Here is a 25,210-nt window from a genome sequence, read left to right as displayed (position 1 = left end):
CATCATCGTCACACACCCCGAGTATCAGTAATCGGCTCTCATCGGGGCGCAAATGGTACAGCCCGTGTTAGTAGGAACTGTTTAGAGGTGCTCAAGGTGTGTTTTTAATAAAACCAACATGGCGAGGAAAACACTGAGAATTCTCGTCTGCTGACTAAGTTTAGGAGAAGATGTGAGGAACGACCATATCACCAAAGGGTAACGGTACTGAGTACCGTTAATTTTTTAGCACTGCTAGCTAATGCCGCACACCGTCCGAGCTGCCCGTGCTGGATTACTAACCCACTCCTGAACTGACTTTAAGGGAAGAACCTGAGTAAGTGTTCAACCGTGTTATTAGTTGTTCTGTCAAAGTAACGCATTTGGTCTATCTTAATTATAGCTTTTTGTAAATAACTCCTCAAATTTGTTTATATTTTCTTAAATAAAATTAGTGAAGGTATTTTGTTTACAATGCTAACTGCTGAACCGCAAAGCAAACAAGAAGAAACATAGTTCACCTATAAAGTTTTATTCGTTACAATTTAATCAAATTCAAGCAGTTTTAAGCACAAAAAGCTGGATATAATATAATATTTCTGTGTTTATTGTAGATTTGAAAGCTTTTATATTAGCTGATACACCACCATGTCAAAACTTGTAACATTGTAAACTCAATTTCTCAGTTTTGATCAAAAATGTATAATTTTCTTGAATACATTTGAATAAATTCATAATATTTACCACCAACATATATCATTTGAATTGATGCATTCAGGATTATTCTTGAGCTTGGTTATACTGATGAAGCTTTCAGCCTAAACTTGCATGTATTTGCATGTTTTCTGTCCTCTAGTTATTAGGAAAAGCACTAATAAAGCACACTGATTCTTATCTGTGATGCTTAAGCAATATAGTTGGTGGGTTTCCACCCAGTTGAGATAAGATGGACAAGATAATTGGCCACCATGAAGTGGGCTTTTTTTTCCCTACAAACCATCAGGCCTTAATAGTAAAATAGTACTATATTTTATCTTTTTATGTATATATCATATATTTGTTTTCTTAGTTAGTGCCTGATATAAAATATATTTAGTCTTTGGCCCAAAAGAGTGTAAAATGTGTTGTTTTATTTTGATGTCTGGTGTTGAATTTACAAGACAAAAGATTTAAATTTCAATAGTACCTAGACAAAACAATCATTTGCTTCTTTATTTGTGAAAAAAATTTAGCAATAGCACATTACACTAAAGGAAACAGTGACCATGACAACATACTTTTACATAAACAGACCTTGTTGGCAGCCTTCTGTGTTTTTGTTATAGTTACTTTTGTTTCCTAACCATGTTAGTTACACAAGCTATTTGTGTATGAAGATAAACGGGTAACCAGCTTGAGATCTTTTGAGAAGTGTTAATGTGTCTTTTTACACATGCAACAGCTGCGTGAGGAATAAATAAAGAGATTAAACAGACATCAAGCAGGGAACAGGACACTGAGCTCCTAATTAGCTTACTAAATTGGTGTAAACATCCATTTACATTTACAGTCCACAGTGTCTCTGTGATGCATTACAGCAACACCGTTGTAAATAGGTTAGTGTGTTGCTCTTCTCTAGTTTTGGGCCAACCAGGGAAGAGTAGTCTTGAGCTTGCCAAACAGTGATCTTGTGCTTTTTCCTAATACTCTAATGAGAAACAACCACCGTATTTCGTATTTGAATAAAGTAAAATAATAAGCTCCCTGCTCTGCTCTATTCTGGTGCATCCACTTGTACACAAATAGATCCATGTACGTCTTCGTTTTCCTCATCTGAGCTGGCATCTGGCTCAAAACTGTACGGCTGGATAGCTCCACTATTGCTCATGATTTTTTTTACCCAATAATGTTAGGTTGGGGGAGTGAGGGGCTGTAAGCTAGCGGGAAAACATGTTAATAGACGGGTGATGGGGCGGAGGACAGGCTCCACCCCATCACTCAGAGGTGAATTTCAAATTAATTACTGCTGCTCTGCAGAAACTATGAGAAAACAACACAGGGATAATCATCATAAAAAACACGGGGAACCCTTTTAAATTATTTTAAAAGATAATCTTAGTGGGACTTTAAGATCAAGTTGTCAGGCTTATTTTGTTTGTCAAATTTAGCTGTAAGGTTTTTGGGATGTTCTAGGTAAACTTCTCATTATTTCTTTCAATAAGTGAGGAAATTAATGTTAGGAATATATTGTGATGTAATGCATTACTTAAAAAACTATTTTTAAAGTAAACTTAAATTCTTATCAGTTGTCACACACGTAGGTGTGTGAAATTTTTTCTCTGCATTTGACCATTCATTGGGGGAGCGGTGAGCTGCAGACACAGGCGTGCATATGAACCATTTAGTGGTTTAACTCCCCAATCCAACTCCTTAACGCAGGGAAGCACTGGGTCCCATTTTTAGTAAGTAAGCACGTCTTCACTTATATAGCACTTTTCATAGAGGTTAACTCACAAAGTTCTTCACAAAAGACAAATCCATTAAAACAATTCATATTACATGAATACAGGAAAAAGATAAAACACTAGGGCAGACAGTAACTGAAAGGAAGGTCAAATAAAATAAATGTTAGCTAAAAGCTTTACTAAAAGAAACATCTTAAGTTTTCTTTTTTTTTTTTTAAGTCTTTGGTATGACTCGGACTGGAATTGAACTCACAATCTTCCAGTCTCAGGGCGGACTCTCTACTATAAGGCCACTGAGTTGGTACTTTTATTTTCACAGCCATCAGTTTACACTCAGCTCAAGCACAATCTACCAGTCTTTAGTTTTTTTCAAGAATATTTTCTGAGGCTTTTATATGAGATAGAATGTTTTGCCGACTTGTTACATGATCTGTATTATTTTAATCTAAGTATGATTATTGTACTGACGAATAAGCGTTCTAGTTCTTTGATGCTCTCCCACATGATTTAAATGGATGCAAATCAGACAGATGATTAATACTGCAAATGAGCTGGTCTAGTTCTCCTAAGAGAAGCCAATTTCCAGTTCAAGTGTCATCGTTTTGCTCGGTTTTCATGGTTTTGGATTGGAGAAGTGTGTCAGTTTGAACCAAAAAAAGAAACAAAAAAGTAGTCACTTTGTTTTTAATGTTTCAGTTGATTGTGGGTTGTGTCGTTCTTTACGTCAAGAGTACTTACTACTGGATCAGCACTTTATTTAGGTCTTTATTGGAAGAGAACAGTCGGTGACAAAAACATGTTTTTGGGGGAAGTACATCATTATAGCAGTGTAGGTCATCGTTGACATTTCACAGGGTTCTATCCTAGTCATGAGAACAGCAATAGAAGCTGCTGCTGCTGGTGCAATGAACACAAATGAGTGCAGTAGTTTAAACTGATCAAGATAAAAAAAGCTCTTTTATCAAACAATCCTCACATCTATTCTGTAGAATGACTCCTTTATTCTGAAGTTCAGATAACTGACATGTTCACGAGTAATTAAAAGCCACGCAAACCTATTTCCGACAACTAAATGAACCTTATTTATTGTCATGTATTAGCTTTGAGGTCACATTTGGATTCTTTTTTTTTAACCAGTGTGCGCTATAAAAAAAGAGCTCTCCTCCGTCATGCAGTTTTATGGCTTTGTAGCACAGTAGCTTTCTGTTCTCTTCATATAACCAAAGCCACCCGAGAGAAAAACTTGACACTTGCACACATAAGCTGTGGTGCAGAGAGGAAATGCCTGCGTACTCCTCACCTCACTTTCATGACGTTACTGTGTGATCAGTTCAGACTGTTCTATTTCACAATAATGACATGTTTTCACAGGTAACCTGAACATTTAACAGGTCACCAATAACGTGACATGTTTTTAAAGTTTCTACTTTTTCCTGTTTGGAAAACATGAATTTTCTTTCATTTTATTTATTTATTTATTTTTCATTCAGCACCATGTAGAACTTGATCTTACGATACACTTGTAAATGTTTAGGAGCTTCACAGGTCAACAGGAAGCTTCTGCGATGGGGTCAAAAAAATGATGCACGCATGTCCTTTGGGTTGCAAAAACGCTTTGATTTGACCAGTTTGATGCTTTTCACACCATTGGATTCAAATGGTACACTGTGTGATTTTGAAATGTCAAAATGTGGGTCTGTAGTCGCACCGGAAAGAAATATTCACAGTGACTTTAGAAAAATGCATTTCAATCTATTTCTTTTTTTGTTCTTCCTGAATAGAAAGACGTGACAAAAACAAGGGCGTAGTGACATGAGTCAAATTTATATTATTGAGTAAAACCACTTTTTGGGATGTTGGGAATGATTAAATTCATGGTGCAAATGTTTTTGCACTTAAAGAAAATGCCACAATTCAACACAAAGGAAGTTAGTTATATTTTTCTCTGGAAAAAATCATAATTTGTTTAATCTCTAATAAATAAAATAATCAATGGTTATTTATTTACACTGTTTCAGAGGTTTTGTTAAACCACATCAAGCAAAAATGTTCTAAAAATAGGAATAAAAGGCAATTTATATTAAAAATGAATTGAAGAAAAGGTCAAATGTTGCAGGACAAATATGTAAATCAAAATAGGATATGTTTGTTTGTTTTGTTGATTTACACTGACAGCTGTGGTGAACTGTACCTGTCTGGTTTTTCTTCAGCTCTGCTTGAATCACTTTTTTTTTACCCCAGCGTAACCAACTTGTAGTTCCTGAGTGATGAAACCTGTTGACAGACATCTGGAATGTACTCAGTGCTTTCTGGACACTTAATTCCCTCCGTAGTGAAATTACAGTTAATCTGGTCTTTCATTTACGAGTGCTGAGTTAAAAAAAAGTCACTCTGAAAGGGTTTTTTCCGGTGTTTTCCCCTTGTGATCATTTTGATGTGTGTGTGTGTGTGTGTGTGGGAGAGATAAAGGCAGTAACATTTGGTTAATATTTAGTGACATTTGATTTATTCTAATATGAATTCTGTTTGTGCCACGTTTATTGGATTTTATGTTACTCACAAAAAACTAGTACTGATAGAAACCTTTTTAAATTGATCAAAGTCAAGAAATGTTTGGGCAGAAAATAAGCAAAACTACGGTGGCCCTGAAGTGCAAATCACATCAACAAATCATTTAACGCAAAAAATATATAAAACAGCAACAATTTAAAAAGGAAAATAGAAGCTTTAACAACATGTCAGGTTGTTGGTGACCTCTCAGATGTTCAGGCTACCTGAGAACATCCGTCATTACATTGTGAAATACCAACTCTGGTTTCTTCTTTTGTTGTATTTTTTTTAACATTTCATCTTTCTGGAGATTATTTTAGTTTTAAAAAATAAAATAAAATAAGATATCAAGGAAACCAGAAAAGGAATGGGACGTCGCTGACTGGATGATTACTTTTGTCCATCATTTCAACAGAAAGTTATTTGTCAATAAGCAATGGTGGACACTAATTTAAAAAAGTTTTATTAGTATGCGGACATTAAAGATGCATTTAAAAAAAAAATCAACCATCAGCGAAGTCCCATAGTACCTACCTTTATCCTGTTCTTACTGTGTTTGTTTTTTAACATTTCCTTTTGATTTCTGGAAATTACTCTTATCTTCCAAAACGTTTCATTTTAATTTAATTAATTTTTTTAAAATTTTGTTTTAATTTCTTGAATGCAATGTTGTTGTTTTTTTATTATTTATTGTGCTTTTCATTGCCATCGTGATCTTTAAAACGTTTTGGCGTCGAGTGATTTGCACTTCAGGGCCACCGTACAAAACTCACATTTTCTTCATGTTTTCTAAATTTATGACGAGCGTTTTTCACAATACTTCCATAACTGTAAAACAAACTTTACTCTTTTTGTATTTAAAGTAATTCTGTGCTTTACATTGTTACTGTCCTAGTTTTGTTATGAGTTTTTGAGGTTTATTGGCAATAGATGGTACATTTGTAAAGAACCACCCCACATCTTTGACCTCATTTTCTGCCACAAGTTCTCTGACTTCTTTAAGCTCTTGTAACATGATGTTACACTAAGAAACACACAATGCATGGTTGTTTTTTTGGCTGATTAAGCTGATTGTCTTCTTTTTCCATTTCAGTAAGTGAAATAGTCACGTAACAACACTTGAGATGTTTTTTTTTTTATGTTAATGTTCTATTCTATTGATTTTCTTCAGCTTTGGACAATTTCAGATGCCTTCTTCATGTCCTTATCTTTATAAAAAACTACAAGTAATGCACGCGTTCTTTTAGCAAATATAATCTTAATTGCCATTGCCCAGTGACTGACCATTAAGTGCAAATAGAACTTATAAAAAGAACAACTTTTTTGTTCTGCTCATGTTAAATAGTCTTGTAATGTTTTCTAGAAATTGATTGTTATGGCCTTATGCTCTTGTTGCTGCAAAACGAGTACTCTGTTACTATAACGTATACCTTTTGGAATTAAATACTTCAAACACTGAACATGATGTTGGTCATTGACGGTACATATGTAAGTAAGTACATATTAGTAAGGCAATTTGGGAATTTTTTTGCATAATTTTCTGTTAACTGAAACTTTTTTTGTTGTTGTTATTTTTTCAGAATATTGATCTTAAGTAGCCTATTATAATCAGGATACATTTTTTGGAGTCTGAGAATTGGAAATGAGTAAATTTGCATTTTCCATTGATTATAACAAATATTTAAAAAATGAAAATATATTATTGTACTTTATATAAAAGTAAATTGCTTAACTTATATCACTTCTCATTTAGTTTCCATGCAACTGTCGTGTTTTTTTTAGTTTCTGTTGCTGTAGCATTTAGTTTCTCCAGGTTTCTTATCAGTCAGGCTGAATTTACACAGAATAAAAAACACATGTGCTTTATATGCTTTTTATCTAAAAAAACACACATTTAAATTACAAGAGAGACTTTCAGCTTTATCAAAATATGTTGCACATTCATAAAAAATCATATGACCGTAACTTAACTGCATTACAGTAATAACTTGAGAGTGAGGGGATTTTTAATTTCATTCTTCTTCATTGTCAAAGCTGTAGGAGAAGCTGAGCCACAACAAAACTATCTGGTTTCTTAAAGAAAAGTGAGTTTTTCTGTGAATGACCTGTTGCTTTTCCCAGCAGAGACATTTAGGCGTTTTGGAGAAATTTAGAGTTGACGTCTAATAGCTTAGGAGGGACTGTGCTCTGCTAAAGTGATGGAAGTGAAACTTGGTCCAACCTTTGCAAACACATCACAAAACCACTATGATGACTACTGATTTATAAAGCCTAAATAAATAAATTAAACAAAGAAAAGTGGATTCTAAATGAACAGTTCTTAAGTTCTTTATCTCTAAATATTAGTCTTATAATGATTAAAAATGTAGAAAAAAGTATATAATTTATTAATAGTTCCACTTGGATAGATATTTTTTTCACTTCAGTACTCCTGGACCACAAACCATTAACAGATAAGCAAATTAGCTTCCAATTTTGGCTTTTATAATCTACTTAGAGCAAAAACAAAGTATGATTTTTAAATGTAAAACAGAATACTAAATATATGCGGGATAGAGCTGCTGAATAGGTGATGTTTTTATCATATTTGCTTAAATTACTGTTCCTGTTCAGCACTAATGTGGGATGTATAGCTCTGATACACAATGTAGCTACAGTTTCCTGCTACAGTTTCAATGCAAAAAAAAACAACCTCACCTTGTCTAAAGAAGCATGCATTCACATGCATTTTTTTCTATGTAAAAAATGTTTTTGTGCCATAATCTTTCTCTAGCAGTCTAATGAGGCACCATGGCTTTAAATAAAATCAAATAATGATAATAATGTCAGACTTAAGCCTCATGAGAGCTGCAGTCTGTACCATATTGGGTTTCTGCTGCTCCTATTCTAGCAATGCTCACATAACATCAGCTGATTAGAATCTAAATTAATTTACTTGTGTTTTCATTTTACTTTCACTATTTAAGATCTGATGTTTGGAATAAGCTTATTTTGGTGTCATTTAAAGGTTCTTTTGACTTATATTTTTTCTGTATTATTCTTTGTTTTGTCAAATGATGGATTATGCAGTTGTTTTTTCTTTTTTAGGGGCGGGGGGTAAAAAACCAAACCATAATCTGAAATTAAAGCCTGTATTCCCTTCTATGAAGAGTTTTTTCTATGCAGTTATTTGCTTTTTAATTTTTTTTTAAATATTTTTGCACTATTTAATCAACAAGAAATAGGATAACTTCATGAAAAGTTCCAAAGTTTGTTGGGGAGAGCTTTAATACATGGATATGTAATTCTGAATGTGTTTAACAAAGCGTTGATGAAGTGCAAAATGTGGCTGAGCTGATAAAAAAACCAGCAAGAAACTGCTGTAAGTCTTTGCTTGTCTGCTCTGTGATAAACGTTTTGGGTGTGTAAACACTAAAAGAATGGTGGAAATGGCTGCACTTTCCTCATACATTTATTCTGGGTCTTTTGACCTTGAGGTTAATGTAAAAAAAGTTTAAAAAATATATATATTCGTATTTCTAAAATAAGGAGTTAACGTGAACTCGTAGTGTTTCTGAAACACTTAAAAAAAACAGGATAATAGGTTATTTAATAATTTTGATGGTTACTTTTTGTTTTCAATCAATTGCTAATTCCTTGTTGAAACTCACCACTTTTTACCAGCCAAAATGGCGATAAAACTGAGCTGAAAAGCCGTTTCTTTACAAACTGATGGGTCACATGACCTCAGGTTTCTTCCGTTTCTTCAACAGTCACTGACAGGGTTGGGCCACTCGGACAATAATGAGATGAAGTGCCTCAGACGTGCTGAAATTCTCAGTGATTTGACAAAATTTTGATAAGAGTTTAGATCGCAAAGATGATATTGAGAAAAAAACGAGATCCGAGAGAACGGTGTTTCAAACTGTGGGGCAAAATGTTAACCATGTACAAATGCAAAATTTGATTCTGCAACTAAGAAAAGCATTTCTGAAAAAAAGAGTGAGTTTTGCAGTAAAAAATGTTTTTTAAAATGCAGTTAAGAAAGTTTTATTTTCAATAAATTGCGAATTTATCGTTATCGCGATATCAACCTGTGCAATTTGCACATCGGAAAAGATGCAATAAATACTTTAAATTTTTACACATATTCTAATACAATCCATTGGCAGCTTGAAGTATTTAACAAAATAAATAGAGCCCTATACTCATTTGACCAATCAGATGCATCATTTTGATGTTGACTTTTATCTATTGTTGCAGTGAAATGGAAATTATTGCTAATTACGTTGTTATTAAAAAAAAATAAATAAATAAATTTCATGTTCTCTCTCCTTTGTTTTTCCATGTCAGGTAGATGTTTTCTGTAGGCAACCGATGGCCTGTATTCTCCTGACGGACATGGACCCCCCAACTGCCAGTCCACCAGCACCGCACAATGGCGTCCCGTCAGAGCCGGACCCGACCACTGCACCTGACTCCAAGCCGGAAGAAGAGGCCATTTGTTTAAGTGTTCAGCTTTACCACGTGGGAAAGGCTGGAAGTGGGGCAAACGGCTCAGGAGACGTGCTCACGTTTCCAGCTGGGGAACATGTTGCAGAGGACCTGTGCATCGCTGCAGCAAAAGCATGCGGTGAGTTTCAGTTTCAGGTTTTACCAAAGCACTAAATATTGCAACTACTGATCTATTTCACAAACACAAGAAAAAGTCAGAGTACATTATGTAGCGTTCGGTATCTTATGATACTTACAACATAGTGAAATTCTGCTTTGTTTGTTTTTAGCCTAAAGCTTTTAAGAAAGCTGATCAAAACTTCTAAAATATTCAGTTCACAGTGAGCAGGCAGGTAAAAAGTATTTGTCAGTCATTATTTCCACAAGTTATGCAACTCAAAAAGATGGTAGAGGTCTGTACTGTTCATCATAGATGCATTTTAACTTTGAGAAACAGAACGTAAAAAACTAACTCAGGAAATCACATTGTCATTTTAAAATAATTTACTTGTATATACAGTAGGTGCAGAAATAAGTATATCAAGAGTTCACTTCAGTACTTTCTCATGTAACCATAGTCCTCCCATTGTCCTGCTGGAAGATCCAGCCGATGCTCTCACTGATGGAAGGAGGTTTTTTTTTTTTTCCAAAATCTCACCACTCATGGCCCCATTCATCCTTACCTTAATACAGATAAGTCGTTCTGTCCTCTTTGCAGAAAAACAACCCCAAATCAGGATATTTCCACTTCCAATCACAGTGGGTTTTGTGTTCTCCAGCATTTTTTCACCTCCAAACATGGCGAGTGACGATTATACTATTCTCCAAATCCTCCTGAGGATCGTCCAGATGGCCCGTGAAGAATAGTATTAGACAGGCCTGAACATGCGCTGGCTTCAGCACGGAGACTTCTCAAGAACTTCTAGTAGCGTTTGTTACTGTGGTTCCAGCTCGTTGCTCGTTCTGCAGAACTTCGTCTCCCTAACAACCATTTCTTTAAGGGAAGTTAAACTGGTGGGTAAATGTGTGATGTCTGCGGACCCGAACTTCAGTTTGTCAAACAGGTAGGAATAGGATTTATTTGCCAGAGCTGGGGTTTGCCCCATCAAAAGCTTGTTTTTAAAGGTTAGAGTATCCAAAACATTTTTTAATTTTATATTTTAATTCCAACTAATTTAAAGAAAGACAGTATTTTACTTTGCAAGCTGTTTAGCTAGTTGTTGAATTTTATTTTCAGTTTATACCACGTTCATAAACATCCCCTTTTCTCATCCTATTTGTATTTCTTTTATCAGCTAGTGATTCTGGTGATATCCTGTTTAGTCTAATCCATTGCAGGTGTTTTCACACAGGACTGACAGAAAGTCTACAGCTGGATGCAGCAAAGTGCAGAAAGCTCCATTCAAATGCATCTCCTGAAAATGCAGTAAATGGCAAAGAGAACAAAACAATAAAATGAAAGTTTGGTGCAAATACTTCTAAGGGTCAGTTTTTTTCTGCTGTTCCTCTTTGAAAAAAATAAATAATTTATTACTTTAAAAGTGTCATGTTCACAGTGCTGTGAAAAACCCTGTTGTGTTTGTGTAATTTAACCACTTAATTTGAATTTGCATGAATTGTCAAAACAGGCTTTCCTCACAGCATGTAGTTTGGAATAAAAAAATAAAACTCCAGTATTTGTCTTGTTTTCTTGTCTCTACTAAACAAGAATGAGGAAGTTCTCGGCTATCTTGTCTGTTTGTCTGTCTTCCTTGTCTTTATCTCTCTCTGCCATGTTCTCCTGCACCACTCGCCTTGAAGAGATAAAGACTTTTTCTAATTCCTCTTTTTGTTGTGCATTTTTCTGCAAGTTTCTCACAACAAACAGTAAATGTATGGTTTAATTTCCCTCTGTCTCACACTTCCATGAATTCTTTTTATGTGTAACATTCATGTTATCTTTTTATGTGGATTCTTAAAGTCATGCTTAAAATGTGCTACTATCTGTCAGTCATTTTACCTGCAACTTGGATTTCTAGAGAAAACAATAACATTTAATTTAAATTAATTCATTAAAAACAAAGCCCCCTGTTAATGTCATTCTAACTCTGTACATATTACCTAACTGGGTCTTTTATTTTTTGGAAGGGGTGTGGCCTTCCAACAAGCTCACTCCTGATTGGTGAGAGTTTTTGCCGCAGAATCTTTTGACTCAGACCGATTCCGACCAATCACTGCTCACTGCTGTCATATGGCTCTAACTTGTCAGCGTCCAGATTGTGGAAAAAAATGAACTGACTTCATCTGGTTGGATTTGGAAGTCAGTCATTTTCTGGGTGATGTCACAGTCGGTCAGTCCAGTTCTCATGTACAGTCAATGGTGGGCACATAAAGATAAGTTACAGTTGTCCTGACCTACTCTAGAAAAGTTTGAGAGAATCTGTGTGGGTTTCTCCATCCCGATGCAGATTTGCGATATTATTGTTTTGTTTTTAGGGTTCTGTATTTCAATACATCGTTTTGATGCCACACAGAGAATCCTTCATACTTAGACATACAAGGAACAACCTTTGAAATCTATGGAATTTCATGCTTAGATGTGAAGTATTTCAACACAATAATGTGCGTATGTTGTCTTTTCAGGGATTACTCCGGTGTATTTCAGCTTGTTTGGGCTGATGAGGGAAAGCGATCGGGTTTGGTTCCCTTCTAACCACATATTTAAACTGCACCAATCAGTCAAAGAGCAGGTGCTCTTCAGAATCAGGTAAAACCACATCATTTGCATTTTATTTCACATGAATTTTCAGCTTTCTGATATTGTTTTGTAAATAAACACGAATCCCTTCTGTCATTCTTTGGGTTTTTTTTTTTTGTTTTTAGATTTTACTTTCCTGGCTGGTACAACAGCAGTAATTCGTCCTGCGCCCATCGGTATGGCCCGTCCAAGGAGATGGAAAGCCCAGTGATGGATGATTGTGTCATGGCTTACCTTTTTTCTCAGGTTAGGCTCAGTTTTATGATTTACTAACCTTTTTTTCTTGCAAGCCTAAAATAAAACAGTTCTGCATTGTTTGAGTCATTTCTAAATGTCTGTAGACGTAGAAGAGCATCATCTTTTACTGAACTCTATCAGAGTTTTCTCTTTATTTGACTTGAATGTGCATAAAATGATAAGACAGACCGTTGGATTTCTGCACAACTTGTATTTATAATCGTTTAGTTTAGTTCTATAAAATAAGGAAATATTGTTGTCAAGAGTATTTAAGAAATACAAAAGAGGAACGAATGTCAAAGTTTCTCGTTAATTCTCTTGCATCTCTGGATTGCATGCATGCAGGGGTGTGGATATACTGTTAATAGTTTCACATAGTTTTACCCATAAGTCTATGCAAACTCCACACACACAGCCATCTGTTTTTTTATCAACGCCTAAAGCTTTTTGTGTCAACTTCAACCGTTTTCCTGTTTATTTTGTCTTTTTCCCAGTTTTTAGGGCTTTTTGCTTCCAGATCCAAGAATTTATCCATGTTATTATATTATTTTCCAATATTGTTTTGATCTTAAAAAGAAAAAAAATCTATTTTCTTGCAATAAATTAGTCATTTTATGCAATTTGACCTATAAATAGAAAACTAGGAGGGGGGAGGCTGGTGTACGACTCAGTTTAGGCATAAGTTTGGACTTCACAATAAAAGTATCATCACAATTTAAACACAGGCCAGTGTAGTGTTCATAAAAAGAGATAGAATTTGTAAGCTTGGGAAATGTACTGCTTTGATCTCAGGCCATCATTTCCTCATTTTGGTTAAAAGCACAGCGTGGCAGTTTCCTTATAACTAACCCGTTTTTAGGAAACTGTTCTGCAAGTTTGGTGGCTCAAGTGTTTTAAGTGACGCCAGAACAGCTTGCCCTTCTTTCAGGACATGTAGGCGAATGTGTAGTTTTCTGTTATACTGTTCTTTGTTCTTTTTCATTGTCTGAGCCTTCAGAATGACGGCAGTACACAGCTTTTAAGAGAATTCTTAGTAATAATGTTATTTACTCTTTTTAACAGATATAAGCTTACAAGTAGTTGAATCATGTAACCACAATGTGTTGTACTTTTAAAGTTTATTAAGCTAAAAAATGTACTTTTTTGATATTTCCTTGAAATTAGTGCATGTGTTAGAAAAAGTGAATAATGATAGCATCTTGAGTCAGAACACAACAAACAGTTGAAGCTTGCGGGCAAAAAACTGTGGTTTCCTTCTTTGACTACTTGACTTTACTACAGTAAAATGTCCCAAATTTAACAACATCTGACCATTTTTGTTAAAACAAAAGCAATAACCAGCTTGAGTTGTCTAATAAATAAGTCCAAAGCAGCTTTTTTTATTTATGAAAGTACATAAAAGTCTGTTAATCTAAATGAGGATGTTTTTATTTCAGAAGTAGTTTTAATCAGCAGTTCAAGTCTCTTCAACCTTGTTTTCTCCTATGGGGTCCAGATGACCCTACCCTTATATAAATGTGTGATCCCTCTCATGACAAAGGTGGACAAACAGGATTTTATGTCTACCACGGACACCAGTGAAAATGAAAAATAAAAAGGCTTCAGGGTGAATTTAAAATAACAAAACACAATTCACAAATGATCTAACAAAAAAAGGAAAACGTTAAACACACTGGACTTATAGAACAGGAGAAAACCAGAAGTAAAGAGAATGACAGTTTGATTCGCTTTAACTAACAAAGGACTGGGCAAACCGCAACATAAAACATCACACAAAACAACAACACTTTTTATAAAAGTGGAGCAAAGAGTTGAGCTCTCACATCCAGGACTGAAGGGACAGACGGAGGTTTAAAAGCTGCCTCCATCAGTTCTGCTCCAATCAGCAGACGCCTCCATTCTTGCATATGTACCTACAGAACATATTAAAAACATGGTTTTCATTGGATAATATTGTCTTTCTTCATACCTTTCCCCTGTGACAGTGGCGGAGTGACTTTCTGAACGGCTGGGTCCACATTCCGGTCAGCCACGAAGCTCAGGAGGAGTGTTTGGGGATGGCTGTGCTGGACATGATGAGGCTTGCTAAAGAAAATGGGCAGTCGCCTGTGGACATCTACAATGACACCAGGTAGGATCATTTAGGCTTAAGAAACACACAATACGATCTTGAGGAATTTGATTTAAATCCTTTACGGTTTTGAAAACATTTTAATGAAATATTTGCCTATTTGGAATGTCATTTCGTATTTAAATACTTCTTCATATTTGTTTATACTTTTTATGAGGTTGACTGATTCTTCGGAGCACCCGTGCTCACTCAGCCGGATTGATCTTGTGTCTTGGTTTTTATTTCCACCTCCATCCCCACTGCTCTGAAAACCCGCCACACCCTCATCCATGTTTTCAGCTACAAGTCCTTCCTACCCAGATCCATGCGAAGCCGCATCCAGGAGTACAACCTCTTGACTCGGAAGAGAATCCGCTTTCGCTTCAGAAGGTTCATCCAGCAGTTCAGTGAATGCAAAGCCACCATCTGTAACCTCAAGCTGAAGTACCTAATGAACCTGGAGATGCTGCTGCCCTCGCTGTACTCGGAGCGCTTCCAGGTCCATGACCTCTCCTCTCGAGAGGTCACCATTGTTGTCATGGGGAACAAGGGCATCCTGTGGTCTAAAGGGAAAGAAGAGGAGGGGGCGGATGAGGTGAGCGCCAGAAGATGGGTGTATGTTAGCATAATAATGTAGATGCTGTCTGGAGCGATTAGGTCAAACCAGCAAGCCACCATGACTGTGTCTTCAGGAGCTGCAGGCATACTGTGACTTCCCAGAAGTGATTGACATCAGCATCAAGCAGGGCAACAAAGAGGGATCTGCAGAGAGCCGCATCGTCTCCCTCACCCGACAAGACAACCAGATCCTGGTGACGATCCCGCTTCGCCTTTCACAACTAATACTGATGTTTTGCTACAACTTTCCATGTTGTGATGTTTTTTTGAGCACATATTCTCTGAACAGTCTCCAGCAATTAGAAATGTGCATCAGGATTACTGTAGAACTTAAAGGAGGAGGTCGTAAAACAGGTATAAAACAGTAAAATTATCCCAAAAAAGTGCATTTATTTACATTTTATAAAAGTTTATTGTACTTGCTTTTGCTCACTCAGAGAAACCCATCCATCTAAAAATCAAAAAAAGTAAAATTTTACTTTGCCCTTCAGTAATCTGATTTATTGATTTTGATTTAATTTATTTCAAGAAATAAAAACAAATGAAAAAGACAAAAAAATGTATAGATATATCAAGTCTATTTAATAAATTAATGGATAAATTGGCTTGATAATAAATAGAAGAAAATGGGGTAAAAAAATTATAATAAGCTTTATTAACAAACATTGTTAATGTGTTTATAGGAGGTTTATAAGACATGTATAAGCATAATAAGCTTGATAAGGATTATAAACATACTTAGTAAGATTAATCACCATCTAAAGCGAGACCATTGTCTATGAAAGCCATATTAATAAACTGTTTACAAGCTTAACAAATGTATTAAATATCTTTGTCAAGAGTGTTTTGCAGTACCTTATCTGAAGTTACTGAAAATGGTCCTACCTTGCTGACATTATAATAAATAATAAAGCTCTTGATCATATATTTGCCTTTATGCATACATACTCATTTAATCTATTTAATATGATTGTCAAATACAGTTTGACAATTAAGAGTTTTAACATAATTGCCATAAATGCAGGTTCGAATCAGTTTTGTCAAAAATAAATCAAAATATATAAATTATTTTAAAGAAAACACTAATTGCACCAATGATATAATGAGGCGACATTTAATATTTACTGTAAAAATGGATTTCCTTTCAAAGATTTGTTCTGGAAAATTGTTATTTTTATACCTTAAATGACACAATCATAGTTACACTGCTAAAAATAGTTTATTTTATATGTGTGCAAATTTAGAATTTTTTTGTTAATGCCGTGCTTTAAACTGGAAAAAAAACTCCACATTTGTTGGGATCTGTAATTAAATGATTCATCTCAGATGGGAATTAAATATTTTTTTTGGTTTTCTTGTGTTTTGCTCACCTCTCTAATCTCTGCTCTGCGCTCCCCAGGAGCTGGAGTTCCATTCGCTCTCCGAGGCCCTCTCATTCGTCTCCCTCGTGGATGGCTATTACCGGCTGGTCACTGACGCCCACCATTACCTGTGCAAAGAAGTAGCTCCGCCCAGACTCCTGGAGTGTATCCAGAGTTACTGCCACGGTCCCGTTTCGTAAGTGCCCCGCCCATCATCGCATTCATCGTCCGAAAACCGCACAAAAAAAACGCTCCGTCTCCGTCTGACCACAGGATGGAGTTCACGATCAGTAAACTGCATCAGTCTGGCAACTATCAAGGCCTGTATCTGCTGCGCTGCAGCCCCAAGGATTACGACAAATACTTCATGTCCTTCGTGGTGGGGGTAAGTTTTGTGTTGAATAATCATCGGCTACATGCTTTTTTTATTATTATTTTTGTAGAATGAAAAGCTTTAGTTTATATTCTTCAGACCACAACATCATCCGACCATAAAAAGGAGTGAATTATACGTTCAGTTGAGCTTAAACTAGCCTGAACTCTTGGAGCGTATTGTGTGCTCTGACCCAGAAGTGATAGAGGTCTCTGTCAACAATGGAGAACAAGAAGGAAAAGAGTACACTTTAAAATATAACCAAGAAAATCTCCATCTTTAAATGAAAGCAGTGTAGTATGACTCTAGAACAAAACTGAGTCTGTACACAAATGACCTCGGTTATGTATTTACACTTTTTTTTTTAGTATGAAGCTATGGTGGACTATAAGCACTGTCAGATTCTGAAGACAAAGTTTGGAGAGTACATTCTGAGCGGAGCCAAGAGGAGCTTTGGTTCGCTCAAGGAACTCATGCATTGCTACCAAAAGGAGGCTCTCCGGACTGATGGGTACACCTTCCAGCTGACCAGGTGCTGCTCCCCCAGCTCCAAAGGTGAGTCCTCAAAGCATCAAACATAAGTGAATATGTGAAGATGGAAAAAAGTGTGTTTTTTTGTTGGATAAAAACACATTTTAGTGCATATATCTGAAATAAGGTGTTTTTTTGAAGTTTCCTGATTTATTCTGGATCTACAGTAAAATGTTTGTTGACTAATGAGAGGATTTCTTTTGTCAGTAAAATATTATTCTAAACCTGACACGTTTTTGCCTCTTTTAGACAAATCCAACCTTCTGGTGTGCAGAAACAACCAAAGGGTGGAGGCCTCCCTTTCTCCCTCGCTCCACAGACATATCAGTCAGATGGTCTTCCACAAAATCCGCAGAGAGGACCTCATCATTGTAAGGCAACCCCTCGGAATCCCACTCGCCTTTAACTGCAGTTAAAGACGAGTGTTTTTTTAATATTATCAGATTTAAATTTAAGTAGATATGATCGTTAATCAATACATAAACTGACTACTGGAGATGTGGGGAAGAGTAAAGTTAGGAATAAAGTGAATAACTTTCACTGGAGAAAGCTACAAAACCATCTGTTGCTCATTATCTTTAGACTCTTTGATTGATTTCCTGTTTGGAATTTGAATCTTTTTGGAAAAATCTTCCAGAACTTTGTGATGAGCTTGCATATTTGCACTCCACTATGCTGTTTTAATAGAAGCAAACATTAAAGGGTTTCTGTGTAAGGTTTACACCAGTAAGACCAGCCTTTAATTCACCTGAATCCCCCCCTAACCTTTATTAATTTATGGGGGAAGTTTTGCTGTTTCAGCAACTGAACTTCTGTTTCAGAAAGAAAGTCTGGGCCAGGGAACGTTCACCAAGATCTTCTGCGGCGTGAGGAAAGAGCTCGGAGACTACGGAGAAATGCATCAGATTGATGTCGTCGTCAAGATCCTGGACAAGGCTCACCGCAACTATTCTGAGGTCAGCCTGTTGCTGCGATGACATATTTGAGTGGGGAAGTGGGAACAAATACTAAACAAAAAATCCCTTCTCTTCCTCGCAGTCATTCTTTGAGGCCGCCAGCATGATGAGCCAGCTTTCCCATAAACACTTGCTGCTCAACTATGGGGTGTGTGTCTGTGGTGATCAGAGTAAGTGGAACACACTGTTCAACACAACGAGAACTGTGGCAAATCAAAGTGTGGGAACACAATGTGTCAAAATAAAAGCCTGAGTGCTGATTATCAAATACAGAAGAATTAAACGCAGTCACGCCATAGTCAGACGGTTAGATTGTATGATGACATTTTTTAAACTTCAGTAGGCAATAGAAAGCATCTTGATAGGATTAAACTCTTGGATCAGACACTATTGAGGATTTAGTGAAGTCTTAAATAGTTTTACACACAAAGCCTTTACTGGCTATAATCTATAGAAAACAACTGACAAATAAAAAGGTGCAAAAAATTAGTTATTGACCTGTTAACTAATCTCAAATTATTAAAGCCTAATGGATGATTTTCACCTAAATTCAGAGGCTTATGCACCTTATGGTTGAGGTTTTTTGTTTCAGGTTCTGGAAAAAGTCCATCTTGACAGAAAAAGGAAAATAAAGTAAAAGTTGTGTTGGCACCTAATTTCCTAAATGTTGTGACTTATTTTATTATTTGAGTTCTAGTGCAGGAAATAAGTTTATTTTGTAAAAGGAAAGAAAAACCGGAAGTGTTTTATTTTGAAAGTACTTGTGTTTCCTGTATGTTCTGCTTGACAACGAAGACGAAATGAAAAAGTTGTGTTGGCACCTAAATGTCTAAATGTAGGCTTTGACACACCGGACGTGAAAAAATCCTGTCAGCTCAATCATTCAAAACAACATTAAAGTGGATTCTTAAGCATACAGAAATATTTTTTTGATAAAAAAGTATTTCAAATAAAGGTGTGTGTAAGCTTTGTAGAAGTTAATTTGAGCTAAATTTAAACAAAAGGAAGATTTTTACCTTTACACTGGATGTTGCTCATTTTCAATTTATCATATAATCCAGGATTCCATTTAATTTAGCATCACCTTGAACAGAAAAAGCCCCAAAAATACATATTTTATGTTGTTAAAAATAAATTCAGACATGAAGGGTTTAAAAATTAAATGTTCTAGCTTAACAAACCCATTTCCCAGAATTCCCTGTATCTCCACACAGACATGATGGTGCAGGAATACGGTAAGTTTGGATCGTTGGACACCTACTTAAAGAAGAAGAAATCTTGTGTTAACATCACCTGGAAGCTGGAGGTGGCGAAGCAGCTGGCCTGGGCGATGCATTACCTGGTAAGATTGACGATTTCTTTTTAGCTCACAGTTGTTTACACTTTTTGTAGTTTGTGAATGTGAGGATTTGATTCAAACTACAGTTTTTGCCGTGTCTTTTCTCCTTCCAGGAAGATAAAAACCTAATTCATGGGAACGTTTGTGCCAAAAATGTTCTCCTGATCAGAGAGGAGGATCGGAAGTCGGGCAGCGTGCCCTTCATCAAGCTGAGCGACCCGGGAATCGGCCTCACTGTGCTCCCTAGAGAAGGTGAGGAAGGTGTCTTTTACATCCCTTTATCCGTTTTATTAGGATTTTCTTGAAAAGATGCCGTTTCTGTCATTTCATCCGGTCTAGTTCTGGTGGAGCGTATCCCGTGGGTGCCCCCGGAGTGCATCGAAAACCCTCAGAAAGCAACTTTGGCCACAGATAAGTGGAGCTTTGGCACCACCCTTTGGGAGATCTGCAGTGGGGGAGACAAACCACTGAGCACTCTGGACTGCTCAAAGGTGACACAAACAGAATGTTAAGAGTTAAGGAACAGCTGAGCTATGATTCATGTACAGAGGAGCAAAAAGTCACTGATTCTGAAAGTTCAAAAGATGAGAAGGATTTGGGGATGCTTTCCTTTGCAGAAGTACCTGTTTTATGAGGACAGACACCAGCTGCCGGCTCCAAAATGGACGGAGCTGGCTAACCTGATCAACAGCTGTATGGACTACGAGCCTTCACACCGACCGTCCTTCAGAGCAATCATCAGAGATCTCAACAGTCTTTTCACTCCTGGTAAAACTCCTGCCTCTCATTTATACGACCATAAGCGTTCACAGGAAATCCCCATCTGAGCAGAATTCTTGTGATGATCCAGACTACGAGCTGCTGGTGGAGAGCGACATGGTGCCAAACAGAACTCGAGGCTTCGGCTTCCCGTGGGCCACGGACGCTTCTGATCCGGCCCAGTTTGAGGAAAGACATCTCATTTTCCTGAAGCAGCTGGGAAAAGTGAGACCAGTTTCATTATTTCTCCTCCTTAAAATAATTAGAGGAAATTTGTAATTATAGTGCCCACTACAATCATCATCAGTATGAAAATGATTGTTGAGAACGATTTCATTATTCATTAAATAATGAGGGTTTTTGCTTCAAATCAAAGTTGTAATCAAAACACTAAAATGTGTTTTTATAAAGTGGACAAAAGTTTTTGCTTTTATAACAGAAAAATGTTGCAGAGTGAGATGGAAAAATACATGTTTTCTCCCTAACTGAATACATTCTACATCTCCATATTTTCTTCCTCCCTCTCCGCGCTGCAGGGAAACTTTGGCAGCGTGGAGCTGTGCCGGTACGACCCCCTGCAGGACAGCACCGGCGAGGTGGTGGCCGTGAAGAAGCTGCAGCACAGCACAGCGGAGCACCTCCGCGACTTCGAGCGGGAAATCGAGATCCTCAAGTCTCTGCACCACGAGAACATCGTCAAGTATAAAGGAGTGTGCTACAGTGCAGGTAGATGCGCTCGCTTTGACATAAAATAAAATACCCAAAAAATCGGATTGATTTCTAGAAAAACTAAAGGAATAGATCAAACTCACAAACTCTTTCCTTTACTTTTTTTCCGTCCACAGGGCGGAGGAACCTGCGGCTGATCATGGAGTATCTCCCCTTCGGCAGCTTGAGGGATTATCTCATCAAACACAAAGACCACTTTGATGCCAAGAAGCTGCTGCTCTTCTCGTCGCAGATCTGCAAGGTAACCCTGATCAGCGTCCAACGAATGTGCTGAAAGTGAAATGACGCTCCGACATCTTTCAGGGTATGGACTACCTCGCCACCAAGCGCTACATCCACAGAGACCTGGCCACGAGGAACATCCTGGTGGAGAGCGAAATGAGGGTGAAAATCGGGGATTTCGGGCTGACCAAGGTCCTGCCTCAGGACAAAGACTACTACAAAGTCACAGAGCCTGGAGAAAGCCCCATCTTCTGGTGAGCCATACTTTCCATTCGATATCATTTTATTGAGGATCTTATAAAAGTTTCACTGGAGATATAGTAACTTTATTCTTTGAATTTCTTCTTGTAAATTTGGATTTCTCTTTTGCTGCAGGTATGCTCCAGAGTCGCTGACGGAGAGCAAGTTCTCTTTTGCGTCTGATGTTTGGAGCTTTGGCGTCGTCCTCTATGAACTCTTCACCTATAGTGACAAGAACTGCAGCCCCCCAGCGGTACTCAACTGTCAACTTTGATACTTTAAGATAAACTACTTAACCCTTGATCGGAATGATCTGCAGAACATGTCAATTTTTCATTTAAAGAGCCACTTCGATCGTCTTTTGATATATTGTCAAAGCTTTGCTATAGTAATTTTTGTGCCACCATATTGCAAGCAAAAGTTACAGTTTTGAGATAAAAGTTTTCTAAGTTGCAAACAAAAAAAAATCTTAATTTGCAAATACAAATATTTATTTGCTTTCAAAAAACTTTTTTGCGTTTGGAGCACAAACGTTTTTAGGTGCGTAGTGCCTCATCTCGCCTTCACCCCATCTTTGATTTTACGTTTAAAATGTTCTCCCCAAACAGCCTGCTGATTGGTCTAGATTCTATCCAATCGGATGTTGTTTGCACCTCAAAACTGATCTCAAAACTGTGACTTTTGCTTGGAATATGGTGGCACAAAAACCACTCCATACTTTCCCAGTGTTTTTTAAAATTACAATTATATCGTTTTAGCCAAACAAATGTGTCATTTTCTAGGTCATAGTTTCTGCAGGAGTTAAACAGAAATTCCCTTCTGAGTTGAGAGAAAACATGCTTTTATTTCCCATCATTCCTTTGTTTACACTCTCTCCTGCTAGCTAAAAGCCCCTCACACCCCCAATCTAACATTAACGGTGCAACAAAAAATGGCGAGCAATACTGGAGCTATCCAGCCATATACTTTTGAACCAACTCAGATGACAAAAAATTGTTTTTATCCGCTCCTGATTTACAACTATTTGAATAAAGAAATACAAAAAAAATGCTATTTTTAGCTTAATTTTCAATATATATTATGTCTGTCATCAAACACATTCCACAAAAAAATTGATACATCAAATTAATCTTAACTTAGAACATTTATCAACCCAATTTTTCATTTTTTAAAGTATCTTCTTGTATCTCTTAAAGACAAACTTGTTTCTACAGTGATAATTTATTACTGTATCAAAGGTTTCACATTTGTTCATTTTAATGTGAAACAGTTTAATCAAAAAACAAAATGGTTTCATAAAAAATCAAAACCTTTGCTCATAACGTGCGTGATTGTAACGTGTGTTTCAGGTGTTCATGGAGAAGATGGGAAGCGAGAAGCAGGGCCAGATGATCGTCTATCATTTGATCGACCTGCTGAAACAGGGGTTCCGGTTGCCCGCTCCTGAAGGCTGTCCGCAGAAGGTCAGTCGCCGCTCCCTCATCATCAAATCCCGTCCGGTTTGGTTGGTCTTCTGCATCCGTTTTGCTTGTTCCGACTTCCTCAGATTCATCGGATCATGATGGAGTGCTGGAACAGCGACCCGAGTGTGCGGCCCTCGTTCACCACCTTAAACCAGCGGGTGGAAACTGTACGAGACGCCAACGACACGTGATCCGTCCTTCTGCGTCGTCAACCGTTTGGTAGCAAACTTGACATCAACAGATGCAGTCTTTCCTTTAAGGTGGAATTTCTGCTGTCATGTAGATTGTTTCACAAAGATAATTATCAGTTGCTTTAATTTTTTTTTTGTTTTTTGTTTACAACATTTAAATTGAAGAAAGAGATTATTGTCAGGCTAAAGTGCAACTATGTTTTTATATAATTGAAAGATCTCTTAATGCAGCAGAAAAGTTTTTTTTATTTGATAAAAACTTGATTTTCTTTGTCTCCAAGCCATTAAAAAATGTATATTTATGTTGGATTTAAATTCTATTGCAACTTGTATCGTCTTGTTTACTCTTAATACATTTTTGTCATACTTTTGCACATGAATGCTGTTACTGTTTGCTTTTTTTTATATATGTCAGAAGCTAAAAATCTTACATTTATGTACATTTGTTTAAAAAAATACATTTAAAAAGGAGCCAGTTCAATAGCAATTTTAATCTGGATTATTTTTGTTTTGTTCTTTTTCATCCCTAAAAATATTCATTTCGTGTTCACATGTGCAGTCATCCGTCTGTAGATACATGTAAATAATCAAAGCTGGATGTGTAAATTTATTGTTCATATTGAGCTTTTTTTCATTCCAAATAAAATATATTCCACTCAGAATGATCTGTGTTTTATTTAAGCTAATACAACAGTTTTCCCCAGAATTGTGCTGAAAAAAGTTGAATTTTTTGACTCAATCATAGAGGCAGCAGTTGTTTAAAAAAATAAAAAGTTCTAAAAAAAATTCCATTCACATTTCATATTAACATTTCAAATTTATTTGAGGCGTACAGGACATGGAAAACATATTTTGACAAAACTATGATTCGGAAATTGAAACCAAACCCTCCATCTTCACGTTTGTCCGTGTACCCCCACATCTTTTTTTTCTTGTTTTACTTTAACATAACCGTCCAATATCATTCTTGGTGCAGCCCTGGTTGCAGCACATCCCTGCCACGCCCAAAGAAAAGTTCCTCTTCTTCTTACTCGTCGAGCGCTGCTCGTTCCCCCTCTCCTCCTCTGAAGCCGTGTGCCTCCTCAGAAGCGGCTGCTCTCGGTCGCCTGTGCTCCTGAAGAGGTTTAGGAGGTCTGTGAGGGAGTAAGAGGGGAGTACGGGGAGAGGGGAGCGGCTCTCTGACAGCTCCTGCAGGTTGTCTTCTGCTGTCTCCTCATTGAGGGAACTCCAATCGAGAGGATCTGGAAATAAGTCAAATTATTGCAGAGATAAGCAATAAAAAGGGTTGCTGAAAATAGATTTGTAAAATGTAGTTGTTTAAAAAAAAAAATCATAATAAAGTGACTTACCTAAATCTCCGTCTGTGGATCGCCTCCATCTGGAGCCCCCACAGGTGAAAATGACAGCTCTGATAAACTCTCTCCCGCACAGTTTGACCCCATAGTCCCGCGGCACCATCACCCTGCTCCTCGCTTCAGCGCCGACGCGGTGACAGATGCAGCCGACGCACATCACCGCCACAGCCAGAGTCACTCTCCACTGCATCTCTGCTACAACTTGGCTGAACTGGTCCTGCACTGGGGGTGGGGTCGGGTCAGCTCGGTCCAACTCTAGATGGAGTCTCCCTAATTATTATTATTTTTTTTAATTATTTTGGAGGACAAAAACGCCTCTTGAAACAGCTGCTTCTGTGGTCCTCTGCTTCTCTTTGGACACGGAGCTGAACCTTAAATAGCCGCTAGATCTCTCATGAAGCTGCGCGTTTCCCCCCTCCCTGACCCGAACACTCATGTCGTAGAGATTGATGGCAGTGACGTATATGGAGTTATTTCTTTTGTAGTAATATAATTGAGTGTGAGTATGCATGCTTCACAAACACGTCCTCTAAACTCAGAAAG

The 25,210-nt window shown here is 37.1% G+C and overlaps 2 protein-coding genes across 3 annotated transcripts; one reads left to right on the top strand and one right to left on the bottom strand.

The window, feature by feature from the left end:
* jak2a (Janus kinase 2a) lies at positions 1-23,974 on the top strand. 2 transcript variants are annotated; one of them, XM_024299584.2, is made up of 24 exons: positions 1-316; positions 9,306-9,585; positions 12,069-12,192; positions 12,309-12,429; positions 14,406-14,551; positions 14,831-15,125; positions 15,223-15,342; positions 16,548-16,705; positions 16,783-16,894; positions 17,251-17,437; positions 17,663-17,784; positions 18,235-18,369; positions 18,452-18,539; positions 19,584-19,711; positions 19,822-19,960; positions 20,048-20,199; positions 20,326-20,476; positions 20,559-20,692; positions 21,004-21,193; positions 21,313-21,437; positions 21,500-21,672; positions 21,794-21,911; positions 23,008-23,121; positions 23,205-23,974. In XM_024299584.2, exons 2-24 carry the CDS (start codon positions 9,330-9,332, stop codon positions 23,310-23,312), a joined length of 3,396 nt encoding a protein of 1,131 aa, XP_024155352.1. In that variant the 5' UTR covers positions 1-316; positions 9,306-9,329; the 3' UTR covers positions 23,313-23,974. The 2 variants fall into 2 exon arrangements, with proteins under 2 accessions (XP_024155352.1, XP_036070348.1); XM_036214455.1 differs by lacking the exon at positions 1-316 and having other exon boundaries at positions 9,037-9,585.
* Positions 23,450-25,123, bottom strand: rln1 (relaxin 1). The gene is made up of 2 exons (XM_024299927.2): positions 24,662-25,123; positions 23,450-24,553 (listed from the first exon to the last, which is right to left on the bottom strand). The coding sequence occupies exons 1-2, from the start codon at positions 24,855-24,857 to the stop codon at positions 24,255-24,257; spliced, it is 495 nt and encodes a 164-aa protein (XP_024155695.1). The 5' UTR covers positions 24,858-25,123; the 3' UTR covers positions 23,450-24,254.
* Between the last annotated feature and the right edge of the window lie 87 nt (positions 25,124-25,210).

This window comes from Oryzias melastigma, linkage group LG12 (genome assembly GCF_002922805.2).
Source record: "Oryzias melastigma strain HK-1 linkage group LG12, ASM292280v2, whole genome shotgun sequence".
NCBI lineage: Eukaryota > Metazoa > Chordata > Actinopteri > Beloniformes > Adrianichthyidae > Oryzias > Oryzias melastigma.
The sequence above is the reverse complement of the archived record's forward strand: the minus strand, read 5'-3'. Positions and strand labels throughout refer to the sequence as shown.